Raw genomic sequence first — 27,206 nt, forward strand, 5'->3', positions numbered from 1 at the left:
TTATTTTGCAAATCGAGCTCAACACTGCCCCTAGCGTCCTGGAGCACTTCCGTTGTGTTTTGGAGTTTGCATGTGTTTTGGAGTTTGCAAGTGTTTTGGAGTTTGCAAGTGTTTTGGAGTTTGTACATGCTTTGTCTCTAGGGGCCACCGTATAACTCAACGAATGAATGACAGTTGTCTACATGTAACAGACAACTTGGAAAAGAAACTATATAAAATGTTATATTTAGGTACTTTATCACAGAGAGCCTGATGGGGAAAAATTGTAGCTTGGTGCAATTGATTTAATGGAATCTGCAAAAACTGCAAATCATAACTTAGAGTGACAGACTTAAAATGTCATTTTTTGCACTAACAAGGTGATTGCCAAAGAGCTATCAGCTGGCATTTTTTTTTTTTAAATCCCAGCATGGTGTGCACTGTGTCCTTAAAAAGTTTGAGGAAACTGGACAGTAGAAGACAAAACAAGTGACAGCTCTAAAAATTAATTTCCAGGGAAAAAAAATTCAAATCCTTAAAAGACCTGACACAGGACCCGAGACATGGCTCTGACCTTCAGTTGATTCATCTACTGTTCACCGTTCGTCAGAAAGGGCCTCAGTAGCAGGGTGGCTGTCAAGAAGCCATTCTCATGGAACGGAAATGGGGACAAAATGTTTGCGGTATACCAGATTGCACAATAACTGGACTGACAATAAGTGGCAACATGTCTTACGGAGTAATGAATCCAAAATTGACATTTTTGGGTTAAATTATCATCAGTATGCATGGGAGAGGTCAGGGGAATGAGGTACAACACAGAGTGTCTACAGTCATCTGTAAAACATGGCAGAGATGCATTTCAGCCAATGGTTTGGGGGATCTTGTCAAAACTGATGGAATTATGAAAGCAGAAAAATACCATCAAATTTTCATCTACCGTGCAATACCATCTGGAAATCCGCTGATTAGCAAAGCCTTGATATTTCAGCTGGCAATGATCCCAAACACAATTTCAATGCAGTAAAAGCATACCTTGATAGAAAAACACACAGAGCATGGATCTCAACAGTACTGAAGCAGTGTGGGATCATCTTGACAGAGAACGCAACAAAAGGCAGCCAACATCCAAAGAAACATTTCAACTGTCCTTCAGAAAGCCTGAAGGACTACTTGAAGAAATGACAGGAAAGCTTGCCTTTGAAAATCCAGGCCGTGTAGAAGAATAAAGATGGTCTTACCAAAAAATTGACTTTCAAGTTTGTTAGGATTAGACAAACTTTTGTCCTTTGCCTATACTGTAATTCCATTTATGCTTGCACCTGTACCAATAAGTCATTGCACCCATTTCTCATTTGTCTGGAAAAAAGTGGAGAAAAGAAGGCTGGCCCTAAATTTTGCACAGTACTGTAAGTTAATATGATAAAATTGCAGTACTGCAACATTGACTACTTGTAGCTTTGATACTCTTTCCTGTCACTTTGGGATTTTAGTTGATCAAGTATCCTTTAATATGTTTAAGCATTCAAAATGAGCATATATTAATATTATACCCCCCCATTTTTTTTTTTTTTAAAAGTACTTGGAGTACTTGGGCATTTTGCTTTAAGTGCTTATACTTTAGTAAATGATTTGAAGGCCCCTTCTATCATCAATGTGAATGCAAGTTTCTTGCAATTCCCCCGATTGGTATCATATCAAAAGAGACATGAGCTACAAAGGATTTTTGTTCTTGCTACCAGAGCCATAGTTGTTCATCTGTTGTCATTTTTTTGGTGCTCATTCATGTCATGGTAAATCAAGGAAATGACTAAATCACTCTGGTCTGTCAAAATGATTCATGATGTAAATTGTGAACTCAGCATGAGGTCACAAGGTGTCAGCTGCTCAAGGGCATATTAACATGCTTACACTAATTACAGAAAAAAGGTTTTTAGAACAACGTGTATTTTTGCCAGCATTAAACTCATGAGTCAGTTTTGCATTTAAGTCGTTGCAGTGAAAATGGTATAGTAAGTGTTCTACTTTAAATATTTTATAGCAGGAGAGCAGTTTAGCACTGACACTCTTTTAAGTAAAACCAGTAAAGGAGGTTTTATTGTCTCCATCAGTTACAGAGAAGAACAAAACTGTTTTATTAAATTGCAAATGTATTGTGCGCTAGATTTCGGTTTCTTGGTGCTGTAAATATTCTGTGGAGAAGAAGCAGTGAATTAGATTTCCACATTACAAGAGTTTTTACCCTTGGAACCTCATAGCCTTTGGCACTTGGTATTTTGCCTGAGGAAAGGAAACCAGTTCTATTCATACTGTGCCTGTCATTAAGTCGTAGCACAGCTGCATCATCATATCATAAGGAGCCACCCAGGGAGAGCCAGCGCTAGTTTTTTGTTTCACTATCTGCAGATTGATTTGGAATATAAAGTACTAATATGAGCAAGCTGAGAATCAGTGTACATGCTACAGCAAATATTTACTGTGAGTATAATGTGTTTTATTTCTCCAAAGGAAATATGCAGACGTGCAGTCCTTCATGGGTTATATCTTTAAAAACAGTTATCCATCTTACTTGATGAGTAATGTGACTGACAGCAGAGATAATTAGAGATTAAATTATTTATATTTAAAACTGCATCGTCCTATTATAGTTCAAATCAAATCGACAGTGTTCTGGCTGAGGCTTCCATGAAGTCTAATCATTTATTTCTCTGCTGTTCTGCAACTACTTAAGTGGCTCCCATGTACCATCTCCACCTGCCCTTTGACCTCTGATCTCAATAGGGGACAGTAATTAAAGCCTGATTTCTCCTGCAGACTCTCAGCAGGATTAAATATTTCATCACCTCCCAACACAGTGCTAAATAGGAGAGCTCCAAGGAATTGGGACACACCCACTAAGAGCAGAGGGGGATTTTCTAATGACACAGCAAGCATCTTATGATAAACTATAGGGTTAAAGAGCACATGCTGTACACACAAAGGGGATACTTAATCATCCAGTACCAACCGCGGGGAACAATTGATCATCTCCAGGGCTGTTTGTACTGCAACTGCACAGCTTAAGAGTACAACCACAACAGTGCAGCTATTTTTCTTTAGAAGATATTTCTTTCCACTTGTTGTAATAATCTAGGCTAAGGAACATGTTCAGGGTCATCAAAGCTTTACATCTCGGTAGGCACTAATATTTGCTATGGCACAATGCAACTGAATAGATAAATTGAATTCACTGTTAGATGGTTATGAAGGCTTTAGGATGATTGTATTTTTCATATAGCCTATTCAGTTAGAAACTCTTTTAAAAAAAGGCAGATTAGTCATTTCTTTATCATTTTCTTATCTCAAATTCTAATCGATTAAGTTTAAGTTTATGCTTGGTTAGAAAGCTGTATCCAAAGACTGCAGTGCCTTGCAAACACTAACTGCTAATTAGATAGTAACACATACATTAAAACATAGCCCTATTATTTCAGATGTGTTCTGAAACGCACTGACACTATACAAATGCTTATGAAGTCCTGTTCAGCGACTCAAATAAAGCTGCATATCAAGTTCACTCTATCTACAGTGTTGCTACTTTCTCATGGTAACCTTGGATAACTGATCAGTGGTTTTATACAGTGGGATTCCTAGACTTCCAGTATAGAGGGGGGAAATGAATGCCTTTCAAGCACTGCGAATGTTGACTTCAGAATAGTCTAATTAAATTCTAAATGAAGTCAGATGGCAGACAAAGCAGGTAAAATGAAGAAGGCAAGGAAGATTTGTGCTACCAGATATAAACACATCATATGGATATAGTTTACATGTCTTCAGGTATAAAATGGGCTCTTAGTTCTTTCACCAACATACTGTGCGTATACTCTGTCCTCGTTTACAGTGATTTCTAGATTCTCTGTGTGAATTGTTAAGTGTTTACATCCATTGTTTTCTGCATTGCAGTCTTCAGTCATAGCTTTCATCACCAGCCTTCAGTGGAATAACGCATGTGTTAAATTGCCTGTATGATGGTCCTTACAGGAGAGCATGTACAGTAAGGAAAAAAACCCACAAACTCTAGAAAACAGTGTGGGACTCATGGTCCTGTTTAAACAATAGGCAAACGATTTATTTATGTATTTATAAACACGATGCAGTTGCGAATAAAAGCTCTTAAACCAGCTCCGCAAAACTAGAGCTCCACCATATTTCATTCATTTCTGAAATCCTTCATTCATAGAGCACAAAAACTTTGCTCCATCGTCTGTGATAATGCGTTGTTGGTTCTTTAGCTCTTTTGCAAATGGATCACTACTTCCCAATCATGGCTGGTTATTCTGCGTGGCAGCTGTAAACAGACTCTTTGTCACTCAGCGACTCAATGGATTTAACAGGAGGTCCACTTCAGATGCGCGATGCATACTAACATGAACGTCTATAAGACAGTCAGTCTCCCCCTCGGGCTAAGTGGCCGGCTCGCAGACAATGTCATCCCTGTCAGAGTCACAGAGGGCTGCAGTTTTGATCTAGCTAAACACAAGACTTGGATGGAGAGGAAATGGAAAGAGCCGTTAACCTTTTCATTTGCTGAATAATGAAAAGGCAAATAAATGTCCCGTGCCACCGCTCATTTCTATTGGCCGGTATTTTTCAGTCTTTTATGTTGACTTCACTTTTAAGAAGGGATTTATATAAATAGAGTTCTTATTTAGTCGAGAAAAACAAGTTATTTATTGCTGTAGCCTTTACACAGCGGGCAGACAATCAGTTAGTTGCAAATATGCTTTAATGCATTTGTAATTTATTAAATAACATTAATGGTATTGTTACACAGTGTATAGCTGATTGCCCACATGTAAATGCATGTTGTGCTCACTAGTTTTACACTACATCACTAATTAATAATAATTGTAATGATAATCAGTCATAATCATATTTATAGTAATATATCTATATGTATGTATTCATAAATGGCATATTAAGGAGGACTAATGTTATATGAATTAAGTCCTCGCTAATACTGTAACTTACTGATACCTTAATACTTAATAGTGTGACATTATAAAGTGTTATCAATGCATTTAAGTAAAAGGGAATGTATACATATCTGACAGACATTGCAAAACCAATGTATATTAGTTTTAATCCAACAGAAGTTCTATTTAAATGACTTGTTATATAATTAAAGTAAGAGAGGATAAGAACTTAGTTTGCATTACATAAATCTCTTATTTCTTGTCTTAATGAGTAATTTCTGGAGACTTGGTTCGCTCTGAGATTTGGAGCTTTGCAGCATGCATGTTTGTGGCTTTCATAAAGAGACAATTTTTACACTTTATAAAGCAAACTGGCAAAGCAGAAAACTGTCTGTATTGCCAGTTGAATTCTACAAGAGCCTGCTTGGCCCAGTGGAGTATGTTAATTTTGTTTGTCCTGCATTTTCAGTGCGTACCAGGTGGTGGTGGAGGAGGAACGTCCACGCAGAGCACGAGGGACGGCAGAAATTTTGCGCTGCTACCCAGTTCCCATTCACTTCCAGAACGCCACGCTTCTTAATTCACAGTACTACTTCACTGCTCAGTTCCCCGCTGCTGGCATCCATTCGCCCCAGCCCTTTACTGTGGGGGACAACAAGACCTACAACGGGTACTGGAATGCCCCTCTGCTGCCACAGAAGAGCTACAGTATATATTACCAGGCGGTCAGCACAGCCAATGGGGTGGGTGGTTATCATTTCTTATTATTTTATACAGCATTTTCTGCACTATAGCTACGCCCTGGCTCTAAATTGAACTTGACTGGCAGTTAAACGTAATCAAGTCCTGTAATGACGACAATAACCTGCCTGTGTTTGTGTATTTCCATCTTACCAACAGCAACTAGATTTTTACATCGTGGTATTACTACTTTAAGGTTGGGATGAGAATTAATCAAATATTAGTTTTCAATAGTGTATACAGTAGTTACCTTAAAATTACTGTTTTTGTTAACCTAAAATTAGTCAATCATACACTTTATGAAAAAAGTGTCACAAGAGTTTCTCAGCCATACAAACCTGAAGAAACATGAAGGTCCGTTAGCACAATTTTTGCGCTGATGTTAATATTTGGACCTTTGCAGTTACTGAGTCTATGGAGCACTGGCAACTTTTACTTACTATCCTCCTCAGCACTCTGTAATCCCTCTGTAATTTTACACGGTCTCCCTCTTTGTAGGGTTGTTAAGTTGTTGAGGTTCTTTCTTTAACACTTTTACTTTAAAATTTAAAGCTGGTTGTAAAATATCTTGAAGGGAAAAATATAATAAATGGACTTGCTGCAAAAGGGTCTGAATTAAATTTGAAATGACCCATTCCTTCACAAATGTATGTAAAGACAGACTGCGTGGCTAGATACTTGAATTTATACCACTGTGCCAATGGGACTGAAAGAACCTGAATTCAGAGATTAAGAGGGGTGTAGCTCAATATTGGCCTATATTGTGTATCTACAGTAGGATCTATGGGCTATGATGTTGCCATATTTCCACAGTAGTTCAGAACAAGCAAACCAAACACTGGCTTAGAATGGGATTTTTGCATTTCTCTCATTTTTAGCTACCACCATAGGTTTTCCTGAATGCTTTGAAGTAAAGGTGGAAGGTGAAGTGAGAGGTATTCAGATGGATTTGCAAGTTGAAGCTATGCTGCTTGAGTACTGAATACTTTTACTACCTCCTACGACCAAAGAATAACTGAAATGAAATAAAAATTCGTACTTGTGAATTTTTTTCCCCATTGAAGCCTTTATGCGACGCAGTGCCCTGCCTTGTCTCAGTGCACGCACAATACCCTTAAAGGACGCACAAACACAACTAAACGCTAAAGACAATATAACGATCGCTGCCTAGGTGATTCAAAGGAATTAAGGTACTAAGCATAGTAACTGCTCACGTTGGCAAGCACATGCATGGCAACCTTGCCATTTCACACAGCTTCTGATAGGTGCTGCAGGACTCTTGTGAGTTTACTAACGACACTTTGTGCAGTCTTAATGGTCTGCAGCAGGGTCGGGCTTGGAATGCAGAGCTCTGTGTCGTGACATGCCGCTCTCTCCCTCCATTTCTGTGGCCCTCTTCTCCTGCCTTTTGCTATGGAGCTCTATGCCAAATACCAGACAACCCTTTGATCAATAGCATTTAAGAGCGGTAGTTGTCCCAGTGGCCGTTAAGTGTGAGAGGCAGGGAACAACAATAGGGGCTACCAATCGTACAGGTCGCAGCCTCTGTCATCAAGTGGCATTTGGCAGGGCTCTCCCTCGATGGAGCCGCAGCAGACAGCTCAATGGCAACTTCAAGAGCCTTGCCGATTGTGGTCCTGAATGAGAATCACCATAAACAGTCTCCTTGAGAAACACCAGCGTGTCTTTAAGGAGGCAATACAAATAGCATGTGAGCCTGGGCTGAATCCAGTTAGAAAGTTTGCTCTTGAGAGTAAAGCACTGGCAGTCTGAAACCTTCCAGGGTGAATCAGTGAGTCGGATGTATTGTCTGACGGCGCTCTTCTTTGAACAAACAAAATGAAAGCGTCTGTGTTGATACAGCATAGAGCTCTGTCTCTGTAATGGAGACATCTCTGACATCATTTTTACATTCAATGTTTTGATTCACAGTGGGCAAATGCACTCTCTTTTATTAAGCCTTCACTGTCAATAGATGGTCCTAGAAGCCTTTATTAATGTCTGATGATTTTGGTATGATTTGTTTGGGCCTTTTAAACAAAATTAGCACTTAGAGAAGGTGTGTGCCATCCATACCTAGAATTTTTTCAGCCTTCTGTTCAAATAAAAATCAAATGTGACTTGCAATGTTGCCTTTAATGAAATAACCATCTGACGGCTTAAAAGCCACAGTAATGGGAATGCACATGCACACAGGATCACATGAACATTGATGGGGTTTATTTTCCCTCCCCTCTTTCTTTCTTCTCCTTATTATGCCTCTCATGGCCTCTCTCCCATGTGGGTTCATTGCTCATTGGACAGTTTGGCCGGGACAACACAGGGACACAGCACTCATGTCTTTTGTGCTGTATTACTCATTGCCTCCCTGTTCGTCTCATGTCCCTTTTCTTGTAAACCAGAATATTGTTGACAACAAATTTCACTGCCAACAGCGAGAGCAGTGTTTTCAATTTCTTTTTCTTTTTTTTTAATGTTGTTGAAGGCTGTTGTCAGAGCTGGAACTTCATTACATATTCAGAAAGTCTCCCTGACGTGTCATTTTTGGAGCTCTGCATGCTGGGTTGGTGTCGCTTGTCACAGGGCTCTGGTTTCTCCACAGTGGCTGACCACCTTGAGCCGCAAGCTGCCGACAGATCGCTGTTGGCTGACAAATCAGCAGCTCAGCACCACTAATCTGTGCTGTGGGCCCTCTCGCTTAACTGCGTTTTGTGTCACAGTCATTGAGCTCAACAGATGATAGGGGACAGCATGGAACTGGCCTTGCTGTTTTGTTGTAACTATGGGTTCTTACATAGGTGTTGTTGCTGCTGTAAGTCTGTCTTTGTGTGTGCGTCACATAATAACCTATTTCCCCATCTCTTTTCCTCCTTTTTTATTCATCTCTTGGTACAGGAAACCAAAATCGACTGTGTGCGAGTTGCCACTAAAGGTAGGACTAGATCGGTTTGTGTGAATAGAGATGTTTACGACATGTACTTCCTAACGTCTCTTGCATTTGAATTCTGGGAACTAACAGAATTAACATGTTTTTTTTTTTTCTTTCTAAATGACAACAAAAGTGTGAGATGAGACAAAATTGTGTGATAAATGTAGTCAATTTATCGATTGAAGCGTGTTTTCCGTGACTTGGAGGCAGCCTGTGTGCCCACGGAGGTCTGTAGGTACTTAGCTATGCTGCCTCAACGTCCTGCTCCACACATTAGGGGTGATGAAGTCTAAGCACCATTGATCTGGAAGCAGAATTGATAAGGCCAGAGGGAGCCGTAGTCACACTCGGCTGTGGGCCGTGGGAGGTCCTGTCACATGCCCTGACAGTCTCTTATATTGTGTAGTTTGCATGCAGCCCTGCTATAGATTTCTTGGTGGAGTTCCAGATGTCTCCATCTACATGGCTCAATAGGCAAAAGCCAAAGAGTTCACGGGCTGTGGAATTTTATCACCTGTAGAAATATGCTTTAGTGCCCTACATTAGACTCATAAAGATATTACAGATATTAACCTTTGTGAAATTATTGCTTCTGCAGACTTGGTGGAACAAACTATAAAAAAATCCCTGCTGTTACTGCTATTTAGTGTCTTTCTTGGAGGTGTTGCATGATGATGGGACTTGTGTTCAGTGTGGCCTGTTTCTCTTTCTTTCTCTTTTTACTGCATGCCCTCCTGGATCCACTGACTATACACAGCCGCCATACTCGTGACTCAGCTCACAACCCCGTACATCCGCATCGTCCCAGCGCCCGGTGACAACCAACTAACAGGTCCGTTATTCTCTCCACAGCTTGGTAGTAGCGCTCTGGATTTGAATTCATGGGTGGGGGCACTCATGATTCCCTCAACAGGAGGGGGGGCAACAAGTGGAATGTTGCATGTGTGCATTTTTTTGTTTATCGTCTTACAATTTGCATAAAGTCATTATGATTAAATCAAAGACTTGACGACATTGCCTTCTACCTTCATCTCCTCAGAATTACTGGACATTAAAGACCCGTTTGAGGTGCGATTGTCATTTGATGTGTCAATGTTGGGAGATTTTTGACAGGAGTTAATCCCCTTTCATGAATATTTCTCATTATTTCTGGGAGATTAAGGGAGAGTCGGTGCTGGTTGTTGCAGCTGTGACAACTGCAAACACACAAAAGGAAGCTCAAGTGAAACTATTCAAATTCTGCTCAGTTTTTTACTTGTTGGTGCACAAATCGCCCAAGTTCACTGACAGCACAGAGTTGCGGTAGGGTGACGCACAGCCCCCGCGGCTCTATCGAGGATTTGTCACTGACGGCGAGATTAGCCTCTAACGGTATATTGGGACAAAATCAGCTCCATCAATCCAGACATGATGATGTCACCCGTCTTGAAATCCTCCACAGCCCGGGCCTTAAAATTGTATATTTTTAAATAGAGGCGCTTGATGGCTGTTGATAACGACACACCAGAGGAAGAACAATATGTCACAGCCGGCCCGGGATGGATATTTAACTTTTTGATAGGAAGAGAAAATGGCAATTCTGGAGAGAGAAGGAAGCTCACTCTAAGATATTTGACATAACAATTTGTCATTCTAAATTTACCTCTGGTGACAAGGAATAATGGTGTTGTTGAGGTGGACAGTTGTGATTCTGGCAGCATTGCCTTCTGAGTGCTTCTTATCACTTCTCAAGGAACAGATGCTGTTAAAAACAAGCTGTTTTCTCCCACATCTTCCTCTCTCTTTGTGCCTCTCGTTGTTGGCTATCTCCTTTCAGGCTAATATTTAATGTTTTGGTTATTTCAGTCATTTTTATCTTCTTGGGCATTATCTTTCCCGCCCTGCGTCTTACATTTTTCTACAGCCCAGCAACCATTTGCCTCAAATGTGATTAACCAAGGGTAAAGATGGTATGCACTTATCTCTCTCAGTGCAGCTTGATCCACAGAGCGCTGATGTCCACTAAGGGCAGAGCTAGAGGTGGTCTTTAGGACAATAGGGAGTCACTTGCTGTTAGGATTAGCACTAGTCTTTGTTTGTACTCATATTTATGGTCCTTGGAATATTGGTGCACTGATTCCACACTGTCAAATCAGTGAGAAGATATACTGAATATATAGATTAGTACTTGGGTATTGGCTTAATGTGACACAACATAAAATGGTCACGAGATGTGCTCGAATCTGTGCTCCATTTATTTGACTCTTATCCATCACTGTGTTTTTCAGGAGCAGCCACTCATAAGCCTGACGCAGTGGAGCCCGAGAAGCAAACTGACCACACCGTAAAGATCGCAGGGGTCATCGCCGGTATCCTCCTCTTTGTCATCATCTTCTTAGGAGTGGTGCTGCTCATGAAGAAAAGGTAAGCTTTTTTTTTTTTCCGTCCCCCTCCCCCCTTTTAGTTTTTGAATGACTATTTCAGATTTGTGGAAGTGGCTGAACTTACTTGCAGAGCGCCAACAAATAAGTAGTTTCAGTTTTATCAGTTTGTATATTTTTCCCTCAAACAGTAGCATTGTCAGTGTCGTAGTAAATAATTAATTTGATTATGTTGATACGCCCCATTAAGGCTGTTTACAGCCATGAGATACAGTGTGCCATGAAAAATTAATCCGTTTCCACGGCACCCTCAAACAAATGTGCAGCGCCTCAGTGACACTGGGATGGGAAAGAAATATGTTTTTGAGTCCCGTGGTACGGAGAGAGGCGTGAAGGAGATAAGAAAGAAAATATGATGAAAGGCTCAAAAACAAAGAGGATGGCCGTATAACTGAAGGCTAAGTTTACATTAGCCCCGGACCCAATACTGGAGAGAGGTCTTCTGTACATATCCCAGCAATCAGGGGAGCTAAAGCTCAGCAAATATCAACCCCCTTTTGTCCACGGCGAGGCTTAAAATAATACAGTGCCAGTTTCTGCAGAGATTTCTTCATTCCCAAGTAAAACTTATTGTGCGTTGCATATAATTTGTCCTTTTGATATGAAATTGCATGTCTCGAATTCAAGTCTAAAGGTCAGCACATTAGATCAAGTAGATGTAGCTGAGTGGGAAGACATAGTTATGCACTGATATAATCACTGTGTTTCATGTTTATTTTTGACAGTAATATAAGATTCTTCATACAGCAGGGCCTTTCTGCGTAGCACAGCAATCAGTGGGTGGGTGTGAAAATCGGCACACAGTAATGGAATTGTTTTCAATTAGCCTTAATCAAACCGGAGATGGAGATGACTTCATTGGTTGAATTTTGTGTAATTTACCGTTATCAACAGGGAATCAGAGTTGTGTTTAGACATTCAAACGTCTCATTAAGTTTCAACCTTGGAGGTCAGATATGGTAATTTTTTTTATAGGTGTATCAAATTATGTGTTCATAAAAGGGGGTTTTGGTACTGTACTGAGACCCCTTACCAAAGCATGACATGACTCCAAGCGATCACCTTTGCCCTCACGATCACTAGTTTACCTCCACGTATGCCACCATATCTGATTTTGTTCATTTCTTCTCTTTTTTCAAACATTAATATATTTTTACTTTTTCTTTCCTTTTCATTCCATCCCCTCCCCTCCTCCACTGCTTAAATCCTACCACCACCCCACTCGGCAGAAGAACCTATCACTCCTACACTTACTACCTGTAAGTAACCACTTTGTGTAATGTTAGTGCCATGCTTCTCACCCACACACTGTTTCCCATGCATGCAAAGAGCCATGTCATCCTCCTCCTGCCCAGAGCTATTACAGAGGCCCAACTGTAATCTCTGCTGGAGGAACGGAGGACGCCACTCCAATGCATCTCCCCACGATGAGCAGATCACAATGTATGTCACATTGGCTCAACTTCTGATGAAAAGAAGAAAGACGCACCTACACCCCCACAAAATAAACCTGCCACCGCAGATGTATTTTCTGCCAGATTTATAAGGAGTTTGTTTATCAAATGATGAACTTAACTGCCTTAATGATTGTACTGCTGCCGAACTCATCTTGTGAAAGAGAAGAAAAAAAATCAATCCAGCACCACTGCTTTTTTTTTTATATATTGAGTGTGAATTTTTCATTTGCCTCAAATGATTTCGTCTCTGTTGACTTGTCAAAGCTAGATTTCTTTTACTTTTTTTTTTTTTGAAGTGCTTATCGCAGTGCATCTACACTTCAGTTGTGCCCAGAACTTCAATGAGCTAGTCCAAATATTTCGCTTTTTCTAAACTTTTATATACTCTTCAGATGCAATTGATAACTCTGAGCCTGATTAACCACACTTGTAGTTTAATTACCTACAAATTTTGAACATCGCTAACATGTTGACTTTATCGATTTGGCTCCATGTGCATGTGATAATTTGTAGTATTCTTTACCCCCCCACACCATCCTGTCACACTTTCATCAAATCATCTCAAATTTCTCATGCTTTTTCTCCCCATTTTTTTTTTTTTTTTTTTTAAATCCAGCATGGTTTTTGGGTTTTTTTATTTTGCGCAACCATCCCATTGATTCTATGGTGATGGTGGAGTTGTGTCTTTAGCTAACAAGATGCTTGCATCACTACAAAACAAGCTGATGTGATCATAGAATATCTCTCTATTCTATTTCAATGTCGCCGACATCACAAAACAATAACTGAAGCGCTCCTTTATGCGCTCTTAATGTAACAGATGATTCCACATCACACTGCTGAATGGTAAAGAAGCTTATTCTGCAGCTCTGCTTTCCCTGCTGTAGCTCATAGGCTCCCTCTGTAGTCTTTGTGATGGATGCCGACTAATCTGTCTTGAGATGACTGTGATCAGAGAAGAGAATGGAGGCTGCCTCGCATCAAAGAAAATCTCAGAATACACCTGGAGATAATACAACCCTGAATACTCCGAGTGTCACTCATTTTAGATCACAGCTGTCTAGAATGGAAAGCCCCAATGACTTAGCTTTGAAGGCACTACTCTTCTGAGCGCACACATCGGCCGAAGCTAAGCAAGAAAATATTGGTTGCTGTGAAATCATCAAAATAGCAGTTTTGTATTCTTGGTATTTTATTGTTACTTACACGTGTTCTTCTCTTGGTTTGATGCACATTTATAAAAGGAGGAGAATTTTATCAAAACAGCCAATTCCTTGACAATCAATCAAAGAATGGAAAAAAAAAAAAAGTCAATGCAGTTTTTCAAGAAGCGTACAACAGAAGCATGTACAATGATTCATTGAAATGCTTCAATGAATCATTTTACATCAGAAATTTAGGATTTATTAGCAAATTTTGGTGATAGTGGTTTCATAGTGATGCACTTTATTGTGTTTGCTCTGCTTGGCAGATTCCAGGTCACTTAAATTAACACATTCCACCAGTTTACTGGATGTGTTTAGAAGACAGCCCATGTTAAAAGCTTTTGGAAAATCCCTTCAAATAGGCATTTTTTTCCCTTAGTGTTGATTTCTGTGGCAGTGAGGTGATAGCGGGATGCCAAATGTTGTGACTCGCCTCTAAAAGTGTCAAGATAACAACATGATATGCAGCTAGTAAAGAAGGAATAATGGTCCCCTTGAGAAAATGTGCTGTATATACTGCAATATAGGCATACATAACACTAGAGGAAAAAGTTTTTTAATATAGATATAGATACAGAGAGAAAGAAAGACAGGTATACATTTTTTTTCCCATATTTTAACTCTTTCGCAGGTTCATTGTAACAAGTACTTCACCTCTGCACAACTGCTACAATGAAACATCTACAACGCTGCAAAAGCCTCAGAACATTTTCTTACAGAATGCATATTTATTCTTCAGTTGCTAAAAAATATAATACACATTCAGAAAGTAATATTCACATGACAAAAAAATTAATGATTTGACTAACTTTTTAGTTTTTTGTTATCATATGTTATCGAAAGTTATAATAGGTCATCAGTTAAATGCATATGGAATTTATACACTAGGCCTTCTTTACTATGCGATGTGTGATGCAGCTGTGGGCAATGAGTAGCTGGTATTTAAAATGGAAAATGTTTGAATCGATAGTACGGCTCCCAGTCTGCCCCCCTCCTGTGTATATCTTTCGTGTCATATGTCAGAGAAGCTAGAATGGAACAAAGCATTTCCCATGAGGGAAGTGCATATTCATGTCAGCTAATTGGGAAGAACTCTTAATTATTTATTTTTTTCCTGGAATTATGTGAAAGCTGAAAGGTTGCATCTCACTGCTGAGGTGTTGTGTAGGGAGGCTTTATACGCCTTTTATTCCTTACTACCATTATCCTCAAGCAGTCTAAGCCCAGCTAACAAACAAATATAACTCATATGCTCAATATTTCCAAGGTTTCTATTGTCAACTTAATAAAAGACTGCATTTTTAGACAACCTCCACTTGAGCAGTCTCTGAAATTCATCTGTCTGCTATGAGCTTGCAACACCTCTACAATTGATGAAAACCATTAATGCTCTCATGCATTCATCAAAGTCTTTTAAAGGCATGAGAGCGTACTGCACTCGCCAAAATATGCACTTTAGGTATATTGCCAGAGGTGGCTGGGAGGGCTAACACGCAGCACATCAATCACAGTGCTCATTAGCAATGCGGTTACATGTGTGATCAAATATATGACCGTTCTTTAATCAAGTGGTCATACCGGCCGCTGTGCCTGCTGCTGGTGGGGACAGTTGAGATCAATTGGCGTGGTGCAATAAGGGTGGTTGGGTGTTGTTACACTGAGCACCAGGCATGTGAAACTTAACGTGTCTCTTTACACTTCTTCATCGAAGAAAAAAAGCAAATGACTGTTTTTAAACAATTAAAAAAGAAAGATAGAAGTTTTATCTTTGTTACTGTACAAATATATTACAATATATCAGTTTAATGTGCCAAACCAATGATGATCTTTAACTAAATATGACATCAAATACTGTGTTGGCGCTTAAATTTCAAAATCCACCTCACAAGCTGCACAGTCTGCCCTTTAGTTTTGTTTGCATAAAGCATTTATATTATTTTTTTTAATGTTGCTGCAATTATTTTATGACAGATTTTATAGTTTAAAATTTGATTAAATATTGTATCCAACTGTAATTCCCCTCAGTTCTACAACACAGTCTGCACCAAACGGCACAACTCCAACAAAAAAATACTGATAATATGTTAATCTATCAATGATAATAGATGCATAGTGACTGTTTATTGTTGGTAAATAATAAAGCAACCTGCACGCCACTTTCCCTGCCAAAATACCAATCTGTCTCGCAACATTGTATTTACGAACGAGAGAGTAAGCTCTAAATAGTTGGTAGTTTGTTAAACTGTAATAATTATATGGATTCCTTCATACAGCAAAATGGGAAAGACACATATGGAGACGTATAAATCATTGTCCCAATTCTTCATAAATCTCATTTTTCATAGTCATCCCCACTGCACTCGATGTCAGAATAGGAGGCCTGCTAAATGTACAATGTATAACACAATGTGCTCAGGGCAAACACCTTCATTAAACCTTACAAGTCGAACATGTAGCAAGAATCACATTAATTGGTACAAGCCTTGCAGAGTTTTGCACCTACAAGCTCTGCATGTTGATGAGGAAGAGCACCTCGAGCAGGCCGAAAGGATGTCAAGCATGGAATGATGGAGTTTAAATGATAGATACATTATAAAACGCCGAGTCACAAAACATCTGTTCATCCAGCATAGTAAAAAATGGCCACTATAGGTTTTGGAAATGGTGTGAATGTAGTTTGTCTATTAAAAACTGGTATTTTTTTGAAAATTCAAACAAAAATCTTTTGATAAACTGGTATATTTCAACCAGTGACAGGTGAGATAGGCTTCAGCTAGTCGGCAGTAATGTATGTGTCCCCTTTGTTTCACCTTACCATACCTTAGCAAAATGTAGGCAAGAGCATTGGCTGTGACGTTTAGATGTTTGCTGCAGTTCAGTTAAGCATGAGTTCAGAAAATAGCACAGGCTAACAATAACAATTTTGCTATTGTTTTCTGGAGAGTGCCTTTAAAAATAAAACTAATCCACTATAGTCAGAATGGCTTGCTTTTGACTGGGACATTTTAGCGCTAGGAGAATGGCTTGAGCTAGTAAATAAAAATGGCACACTTTTAGACAGCTGCTTATTAGCTTTGTTTAGAGCGCACCACCCAGCATCTAGACGTGCATTATGCAAATGTGTTGCATGTTGACGTAGGTCCGTATTAGGGGAAAAAAGGCTGAAGTGCTAATAGTGTTTTTTAAGCATTATGTGAAGTTTCAAAGTCCCATCAGTCGGACTTACTTTTTCCAGCACATCTCTCAAATACTTCATCTTGAGAAGTAAACACCTTGAACTCTTTGCCATGTTCATTCATATCAAGTGTCTCCTGATGAAACAGGCCATTCATATCAAGGGATAGAGTTATGTAATGTTTGGATGTGTACTTTTATATATGCAATGGTAATGAGCTATTTGGTTCAGGTATTATGGCTAGTCAGTTATATTTACAGTTGGTGAATATTTTTAATATACCCTCTTTTTTTTTAACCAATGATGTCTGCTTAGCCTTGAATGAAACCATTGAGATTAAGAATCTCTTTTGTAAAAATAGCCTGTGCCCAGAAAAGCAGCAGTACCTACCATGTTTTTTCTAGCTTTATTTGTCATTATGTTGTTTTGGTTGCTGAATGAGTAGGAGCAGAAGCACCGTGTGCTGCTTCTGTGTTTTTGTTGTTTCATTCCTTTTTAGTTTCTATAGATAAAGGGCCCCTTAGAAAATTTAATGAAGAGGCCCCGTCATTGTTTACGTTTTTTCGGACTTGATAGAGTAATTGAAATGAATTGAACATTCAATGAACAGTATTAAGTCTGTTTTTGATCCTAATACCTTTACAGATAGATACGACAACCTAATGGAAGTTTGCTTTGTAGATGAAGAGAAGTTTGAAATGAGACTCGGTGCAAACAGCTACCGAAATGCCCCCACTGGGTTAATCAAAGATGCTTCTGTTGCCCCTCCCAGCTGGATGTCAGTCAACTAAAACGTGCGCACACACTCATCCACCACGGATGTGTGTGTGGATCTTTTAATGAAGCCTTCTTTGTCCCAGTGTCAAAAGGTTTAGGCTGATCTGATGCTGAAATGAGGCCGACCATGCTGAGCTTGAGGTTTTGAAGCTCTTGTTTTAGAAGTCGCAACAGCGTCACCTCCCACAGAACACACATTCTGGCAAACATTTGCAGACATAAAATTTGTGCCGCGGCCTTTTTGTTGTAGCTGAACTCACGGAGTTGGGAGCTGTGCTCATTTAGATCCTAGATATGCCAGGCTTGTCATGTACTGAACCAAAGACAATCTCTCTAATGAGAGTTGCCTGATATAGTTACCTGGAGTGTTTGCACTGTCTTTACTTCTACAAACACCTCTGCCATCTGTATGTCTCAGCCCCCTCCCATATGCACATTTATTTTGGATTTTATTGTTGGGCATGCTTGCAAGCAATCACTATCATTTTTTTGTTGACATTGTTCCATGTGCAGCTTTACTCCAACTCTCCAGGGATAAAATAAATGGTCACATTCATCAACACGCAAAAACACTCCACTATACACTTCCTTATACTATCTCTCTCATCATATCAGGTCCTGTAATCTAGTCATCTATCATTAATTTTTCCCTTCTTACAAATGAGGAAACAATAGCATGCCAATTAATCTTCATCAAACACCCACGGTGCCTTGCAAACATCCCAGTATTGCTGGTGCTTTTCTCATTTTGGCACTGGAGTCTGTGCAGCCTCGTTTATCTTCAGCGCTCTCTCTTCAACTGTTTCACAGGCCAGGAAAGAGGAAATTCAAGATTTAGCAGGCTCAGAAATAAGAACAGTGATACAGTATTAAAAGCTGGATTATAGTTGTTCTTAATAGTCTTCTCCATGAGTGCACACAGTGCCGAATCTGTCTTAATATTGCCTGGGGTATATGCCATCCTGCCATCCTCACTCTTCCTTATTGCAATATGAAGCTATAATGGGGGAAAAAAAGAGACAACACTGGTATTTTGTTCCCAGCTCTAATTGCAGATTGAAGACAAAAAGTGGGTCCAGCAGACACAAATGTCACTAATTTGTCACTTTGCTTTCTGAAGAACGGATCCACTATTAGCCTCACGTCGCGGGCTTCAGAGCAAATGACTGTTTGAAGGCAGTGGGGGCCTGTTGCCATATGGCATGAGACAGCGACAAAATTGAATAAACAGAGGAGATTTGCGAAAACAAAGCAGCAGGAGTGCATCATTAGACAGCAGTTGTCCGTGAGAGAGACTGCAATCCAAATAGGCAGAGGGGTCACGCAGAAAGTAACAAAGTGCGAGGATCAGTGTGAGGGCTGCCATAGTTAATTCTTACACTACTTGCTCCCCTCCAGCTACGGAGCAGTGGCAGGCATCAGATATGGCTGTTGCTGCAGTATGTTCCCACTCCAGCTGTTTGCCATTCCTTTGTAGTTCATCTTTTGTGGAATTATAGGAAAGTTAACTCATCCAGGTGATCATGTGATTCGCTTATGTGAATATCCTTTTTAATCAAGGAAGTCAAAGGTCAAGGTCTGTTGCAGAGAGCAGTTGAATCTTTGTTTGGAACAGATTTTAAAAGTCCAACTATATATTTAAATTGCATAAAATCGTTTCATGCACATAGAAGGTGCCGCTCACTGATTCCAGAAACAGATATTGTCATTTAATTCCTCTGTATTTATAATACCCAGAATGGAAATAATGAGTTGAGGAATAAGTAAGCACAAATGGTTCAGCACACCGCATCATGTTTTAATTACTTTTTACAGTTTTTCTTTTTTTAACACAGCTCATCAAAATAAATAGTTTCACTTCTTAAAAAGGAAAAAATTCTACAGCTGTGCTTGCAGCTACAGCCTGACTGATATATCAGTGGATAACAGCTACTCGTTAACTGTATACTCATTTATTAGCATCGGATAAACTAAATTTTAAAACCAGAGACATGAGAACGCCCTTCAAACATGTTGGAGGGATGTTGTATAGTCGTTCCACCAAGAGGGTGCTTTGCAGTTCTCATGTTAGCAACACCTGTTTGGAACAAGCACAACAACCAGCTGATCCAGCATAAACAAGTAATCCATGACTAGTAACTATAAAAAAGTTTTGTTTTAAACTGCATTGTCAGAATGAAAAGAAATTTTGGCCAAAATATCATGTTTTTAAATCACGAAATATCAGTGTTGGTCTTTAAAATCCTATATCGGTCGAGCTCTACTACCAGCCGTGAGCTGTGAGCCATAGTGAAGCATACTGGTGACATAACTGCTAACATCAGTAATACAACATGCTCATAATCACAGTCATGCATGATGATGTTTAGCACCATATATTACTTTAGTGTTTCAACAACACAGACTGGATATAAAGAGACAGCGTAGCATATGATGCTAGGTTGACGCTGCTTTGAATTTGAGCCAAATTGGGGCTTAAAGAATAGCTTTCTGTTGGGTGCCATGTTTTCCAGTTGGAGCCAGAACCTTTCATACATGGGTGGAATGGGGGATGTAACATATAAAAAAAAAATGACTGGAGCACATGGCTAACATTTGCGCTACTATAATGGTATGTTAGTACATAAAGGCATCCAAATAAATGGTAAAACTGCATATGAAATTTAATAAACGTATACAGAATTGCACTAAAACACTAAGTATGTCATACGGCTGTCTGTTCAAGGATATTTTACTGCAGTCAAAACAGCAGAAGTCTTTTGTATTTGAGTGGAGGTGGGATTTGTTTGTTCTTTGGGTAAAACCAATGCATGTCCATGTACAGTATGTGGATTTGTGCACACAGGTTTTGTACACTGTGCATTAATGGTGTTTGATCAGGGACAGATTGCTCGTAGGCTCTAGCGCATCAACTCAAAGTAGGTCAATAAAAGCAGGTTGACTGTTTCAGTTCTCTGTTCACATCTCTAATTCTTTCACCCCAAAATACTCCAGCTAATTTTAAATCATCAGGGCCTGATGTATTTGGGTTAGAGAGTCACACCTTTGCACATTCTCCAGGATTCATATTTCACTGCTTGGGGAAAAAACATCTGGTTCCTAATGAAACCTAATGTGACCACAGCTCAGGGCACATTAGCTCACCCATCTCATTATATGAATGAGTCATCTCTACTAGCTTCATATCAGATCAATGTAAGCTGTGTCATTTCTGTTTTTGCCTCATCAGTTTTATTTGTCTCCTCTTTGAAGGAAACTGGCCAAGAAGCGCAAGGAGACACTGAGCAGCACACGCCAGGAGATGACAGTGATGGTCAACTCGATGGACAAGAGCTACACAGAGCAGGGCACCAACTGTGACGAAGCACTGTCCTTCATGGACACACACAACCATACGCTGAACACCCGCAGCGAGTGTGCGCTCACGCTCAACGGCCGCAGCGAGTGCGCACTCACGCTCAACGGCCGCAGCGAGTGCGCGCTTACTCTTAACGGCCGCAGCGAGTGCGCGCTTACTCTCAATGGCCGCAGCGAGTGCGCCCTCACTCTTAACGGCCGAGGTAAGACGGCCCCACATCGGCATACCTCCCTTTTTACACGGTTACACTCACAGAGCAGGGTGGAAGCAATTTATTAGGTTTGGTCAGGTGGGAAAGAACTCAGACTTGGCTGCACAGGAAATATTCAACCTGGGAAAACCTGAAAATGTTTTCCTTGGTCTGCTTTCCAATGAACTGTTGATTTAGAAATATTTTCAAGAAAAAGACCTAAAGTCATGTCTCCGGTAAATACTGGAGTTTTGACGTTGCAAAAGACATCCTTGCATTTGTCCTTAATAATGCTGGTATCAGAACTAAGTGGTGAGACAAGGCGGTGCAACTTTTTCTCAATAATATAAGAAAAAAAGTGTATAAAATAAATTTTTAATGACCAATCTTAACATTAGGGATTATTTTTGCTTTAATACGCAATATTTGTAGTCAGCATAAATGACATTACTTTATGGCTCTTGTGAAACTGCCCATTGTCCCTCTACAGGGAAACTGCTGTTTCAACTCAGCAGAAGAGAATTGGATATAAACATCTTTTGATATGATTTTGATCAAATTGTTTCTTTTTTTCCTCTCTAGTGGAAACTTCCTTCTTTAGAACCCCTCGAGGGTTTCATCCACCCTTTTCAAACATTTCCTTTTAAATTGCTTCAGTTTCTCTAATTAATTTTTGTTAAATTAATTAAAATTCCTCTGAAATCTGCAAACTTACCATTTCAGCTAACTGTCACTAATGCCCACGCTAGTTCAGTTGCAGAAATGGTCGTCCAAACGCATGTTAATAGCCTGAAGCAAGTCTTGTATTGAGATCAATATTCAAGACTTGTTGAAATCCCAACGCTGACCTTAAAGCTTATCAGCAGACATTAGAGCTCCAAGAAATCCGTCGCGAGGTCCCAAACTCATGCTGTTTCCATTTCATGACGGAAACACATAGCACGTACTAGATGGGCTCTGGTGTGATAACCTGTTCATTTTCTCTGTCCCAGGTTAAAGCTAATACTTTGTTGATGGACGGCTCGGCTAAGTCTGCACCCAGGGCTTGACCTAGTATAATCCCAGTCAAAACCATCAGATTAAAACTGCACAGCAGCTTCTGTCTCCACACCCCTGCAGGGGCTGAGCCCCAAAGATGCTTTGACCTTGATTAACTGTCTGTTAGTGTCGATGTTCAAATCTGGCCCCTCTGTCTGCCAGCGCAAATGATTTAAATGCATTATTTCTCACTTTGCCTGTCAGTTGAAAGCCCTCTCACACTCCGTGACCTTACGTTATTGTCGGTCGTGTCGTTTTGGCTCAAAACATCATCGCTGACAGATTATAGTCCTGAACATACTGCCTGCGTAAAGCCCGTCGGCGTAGCATTTCTGTTGACGTTGCATGAGGAGAAAATGACAGTCTAGGAGTAAATGTCACTTCCTCCATGGTTTGTGTGACTATTGTTCTACTCTGGCCCCTTTGCTCTATCTCAATGTCAAGCTACCTAATGATGATATCTTTAAAGCAACTGACTGATCTTTAACTGTTTTTAAAAGTAGCTTTAAAAACTGAATTATTAATGCTTTTGGAGATTTGCAGGCATTCATGGACTTTAGAAGACTTGGAAAAAATGTGCAAGTTAAACTTGCTTTTTTTAACTCGTTTTTCATTTTTACTTTGCAAACTTTTCAAAATTAATTTTGCGTATATAAATGAGACAGAATAGATTTCATAATCTATGTTTACTAATATTGATCATAATTTAGACGTGAGGATTTTTAAAGGAAAGCTTTATTATATTGAATGTAATGCAGGTTCCTTGCGGCCTCTGGCTTTGTGAAATTGACAAAATAAGAAGCGACTTGTAGCAACTTGTAGCTTGGCGAGTGCCGTAAAAACACAGCAGCATGCATAATGCATTAGGCTGTTTTAAAGAACCAGAAAAATGACGAGAAGGATTGCACGCAAAGTCTGCAAAATCAACCAAATCAACCTGGACTCCACGAGGTTAAGTGCAGTTTATTTCTCACACTTGTGTGCTTTGCACGGCTCAGCCCAAAACACAAAGCCACATATTTTCTCACCTACTTCTTTTGGTGTCGCCAGTGCAGTTTCCATTTAATTTCGTCAAGGTCTCCTAGATTTCTGCTCCCATCACAATTTAGTAGATGTGAAAGGAATTTTATTTGTGTACTTAAAGTAGCTTTTCCCACAGGGTAAATCAGAAACCTCAAAGTGATCCTTTATAGTACATGCAAATTTCAAAAGCAAGACTTGTAAAGTGCATTATTACACTGGAATTTTACTACAGTGGGAGTTGCTTCCACAATTAATAACTCTAGATTAGACTATTAATGCCTTTTGTTCTGTTCTCTTCCCCCCCTCCCCCATCTGTAGCTGGATCATCACCGTCGTCCTTCACACTACCAAAAGCCAACACTCTCAGTACTTCTATCCCCACCAACTCATACTACCCAGGTAAACATACTCTATTTCCTCGTTATAATCCAGTATGTCAACACAGAAGTGCTTACTGCACAGCCTAAGCGGTGCTTTTAACAAATGATGAAATGAAAAGGGAAAAAATAGAAACGCCACAATAAATAAATAAGAGATGAAGTTTTATGGGCTCTTTTTTTTATGTAAATTACAGCCTATTTCTGTAATGTGTGGTATGAATTTACCTAATAGAGTTGCTTTAAAAATTAGAAAACAATTTTACAAATGAGAAAGCAGCTAGATTAACTTTAGATGGCTTTACACTCTGCTACATTTCTGGTTATGTTTTATATCACTTTGCCAAGATGGATTTTAGCAGTTTAATTATGACTTCAGTTTATCCCAAATAATATCCATAATTGAGTGTCTTATGTAATCAGATCACAGCTCATTGATTAAATGGGGTAAAGGGCAGCTAGATTTATAATCAACTAAAGTTACTGTATAATTAGCTTGAATTTAAAATATGATCAGTTTCTTGTTATGCTGCTTGGCAAGAAACCAAAAAGCTGTCCATTAATTTCTGCTCATGTTATTTTTGTGCGTTATCTTTAGTTATCTTTAATTTACTGCAACTCTTTTTCCTCCTCCAACTTCTGCGATTGTTTGGGGGTTTGAGCAGATCCCTTTGTGCCAACTGCTATCTTAGGTGAGACACAATTTTTCCTTTTGCCATTGCTGTTGAGTATTTATTCTTATCTCTATGCTAAAGAAAATGACCGTGCATTACATTTGTAAGAATGCTGTTTGAACACCTAACTGTGAGGCCAAAGAAAAGCACAATTTTTTATTTATTTTATGTATTATTTTTTTGTTTCATTCTTTTCTTTTGGATGGCTCTTTTACTAAAGATGGCTTCCTCACTTCCATACCTGCCTGCTGCTTCCCCGTCTCCTCCTCCTCCTCGTCTCCTATTCCTCCTCCTCGTCTCCTATTCCTCCACCCTTCCCTAACTTCTTCCCCCCTCCTCCTCCTCTCCCTTCCTGTCCAACGAGGGGCTCTCCTGGGCTGAGGCTGGTTTCACTCCATCCCATCCGCATTGCGTGTCGTGCGTGTGATGTCACATACGTGTTTGACCTCTCATATGCATGGACAGACATGTGGACTGGATGTGGGGGAGTGTCTAAGAGGGGCAACGGGGGCGGGGGGCAGTTTGCCCCGGCAACTGAGGCGACAGCATGCTGGAGCCGTAGCAGCTGCACTGAGACACAACAGGCAAAAACTGTGTGAGAGGGAGGCCCAAAAACGCTCTCACTTAGCCCCCACAACCCTCTCCACCTTTAACCAGAACTTCCAAAAGCAGGATGCGTTGAGTCTGAACATTTAAAGTCTAGCATTAGCTGTGCTGCCCTCCCCTCCCCTCCCCTCTCTCCTCACTATGCATTAAACTCCCTTCCTCCCCTCCCCTCTGAAACGACAACCTTTTCTATTATTCTTTTTAATGTCGCTCCCTCTGCCTTTGGCTAACTGCTATTGACCTACTTGTTTTTGTTTTGTTTTGTTTTTTCCAGTGTTTATTCATCTTGTTCAGTGATAAAATAGAATTATAAAAAAGCATTTTGTTCTCCTGTTAATTATTACTGGCCTTTGTTGAAGATGCACAACAGCCCAAAGTGCGGCATCTTACACGAGCAGATGCATTTCTACCAGCGAAGCCCGCAAAGTAGCTACTAAGTGGGGCACTAGGAGTGTAATAATTTAATACTCAAGGACAAAAAGAAAGATGCAATAAGCAGCTCGACTCCAGCTTCACCACAAGCACCACTGCTGCATTTTTAAGTATGCAACTTTAACAGTTGTTGTTGTGTTTTTTTCCTTTTCACATTAGTGCAACTTAAAGCAGTGTCTTTCATCACCGCTTTTGTGACAGCTGCTTATGTTAGCTCCGCATTTAATGAAGCGTGAAACGATTAACATAAAATTACAGCAGCCAGAAAAGGTTACATGCTTTCGGTTTGTGACACATTCAGTCACGGCATTGTCTCATCATTCGAGGTTAATGATCAAAACTGATTAGATCAGAGTATCGGTTGCATTTCTGATTTCATCGCGCACTAGTTTTAAAAAAAAGAGAACGAAAATGGCACAAATACAGGTGTTACCCCCCCGAGCACAAATGGAAATAAAATTATAGCAATTAGAGAGAGGAATTCAAAATGTCAGAACGTTTAAAAAAATAATTAGCTTCATTAGCGTATGCAAGTCGGCGATCTGAAACAATTGCAGCTTCTTTTTTTTCCCCCAAAGACTATCATTACTTTTTTTCCCTTTTGAATCCATGACTTCCTTGTTTTGTTTTTATTTTTTCTATTTTTTTTTTGTCTTGCACTGTTGAAATTGCCCCATCCATCCACTCAACATCCCCCTTGACTAGGCTTTTATACCAAGGCAGTTTGAACTGACATGGCATGTGATCTTGCCCTGTAGAGTAGCTCAAACACTACTGTAACAGGTTCTCATGCTGGATTGTTGCTTATCCCCTCTCTCCTGTTTCTTCTCCTCTCTTTCTCTTTACATACGTAACCTCTTATGTATCTGCTATCTAAAAAGTGCCCATTAATGGTAAGTTTTCCCAAGTGGGCCCTGGGTTGGGGGAAGGAGACGGTGTTTACTCAGACAGCATGCCGACAGTGAGAGGCTGCTTCTGACACGGGCATTACGACATTTATTGCATGACAAGTGGACATGTTAGCATCTCACCCACCCTTCCGTACCGTGCCACCAAGCCACCATTAGCTTAGCATGGTCAAAGCAAACACAGTGCCCCATGGCAGCATCACCACATGCATTCTCCTCCCATCTCCGCTTCCCTCTTGGGTTCTCTGTTTTTTTTTTTCTTTCTATTTATTTGAGGTTTGGTTTTTATTTTATCTTATTTTGTTCATTTTTCGGGGAAGTATGGGTGGCAGGGGTTGAATCCACGCTGTGTCTGTGTGATGCTTCTGAAGGTGCCTGCTGCAACATGCTCACTGTGGCCCACCGCACCCCCTCACATCCTCCTCCTCCATGTTTTTGGACACCCTCCATCATCCGCTGGCTCCCCACAGCATCTGTGCCTCATGTCTGCCACTGACTGGATTACAGTATGAAAGAGCTGGAATGGAGTCTGACTCTCAATATGAGCTTCAGCCCAAACCAGCATGTTGTACTGCCAGTTTAAAAAAAAAAAAAAAAAAAGGAAAACTTGTTGTTTTTACAACACATTGATGGGGATTTTTATGATTAATGTGTAATGTTTCTCACAGTTGAGAGCCACTGCTGGTAACAATGTTAAAAGCTTGTAGCATAAGGGTTTCACTTAGAGGATCTTGTTTTTAAATGCCGATGGACTCCTGTACAGTGCAGTATTTTCCAGCCACACTGAGACAGATGGACCTAAACCTTCCCACCACATGACTCATTCTATTACTCAATGATGTTGTGTTGTTGTGACCATCCATAACAAACAGATTACTAGTCGAGTTGTTGGTCAATCTGGAGGGTGGTGACATAATGCTAACCAGTAAATGAGCTAATGTGCCATCTGTTAAGGAGAGCAG

The 27,206-nt window shown here is 40.0% G+C and overlaps 1 protein-coding gene across 4 annotated transcripts in view; it reads left to right on the forward strand.

The window, feature by feature from the left end:
• The window catches only part of LOC146367931 (receptor-type tyrosine-protein phosphatase mu), a 160,191-nt gene that overhangs the window by 97,272 nt on the left and 35,713 nt on the right, over positions 1–27,206 (forward strand). For 3 of the 4 annotated variants that reach the window (XM_084913559.1, XM_084913561.1, XM_084913560.1), the window contains exons 12-19: positions 5,404–5,677; positions 8,571–8,607; positions 9,362–9,436; positions 10,872–11,007; positions 12,254–12,283; positions 20,891–21,198; positions 23,566–23,646; positions 24,290–24,316. In XM_084913559.1, coding sequence (XP_084769685.1) covers positions 5,404–5,677; positions 8,571–8,607; positions 9,362–9,436; positions 10,872–11,007; positions 12,254–12,283; positions 20,891–21,198; positions 23,566–23,646; positions 24,290–24,316 — 968 coding nt within the window. The remainder of the gene's footprint in view (positions 1–5,403; positions 5,678–8,570; positions 8,608–9,361; positions 9,437–10,871; positions 11,008–12,253; positions 12,284–20,890; positions 21,199–23,565; positions 23,647–24,289; positions 24,317–27,206) is intronic. The other variant, XM_084913562.1, reaches the window with a different exon arrangement.

This window comes from Perissodus microlepis, chromosome 18, assembly GCF_051167445.1.
Source record: "Perissodus microlepis isolate ML-2025 ecotype Zambia chromosome 18, ASM5116744v1, whole genome shotgun sequence".
NCBI lineage: Eukaryota > Metazoa > Chordata > Actinopteri > Cichliformes > Cichlidae > Perissodus > Perissodus microlepis.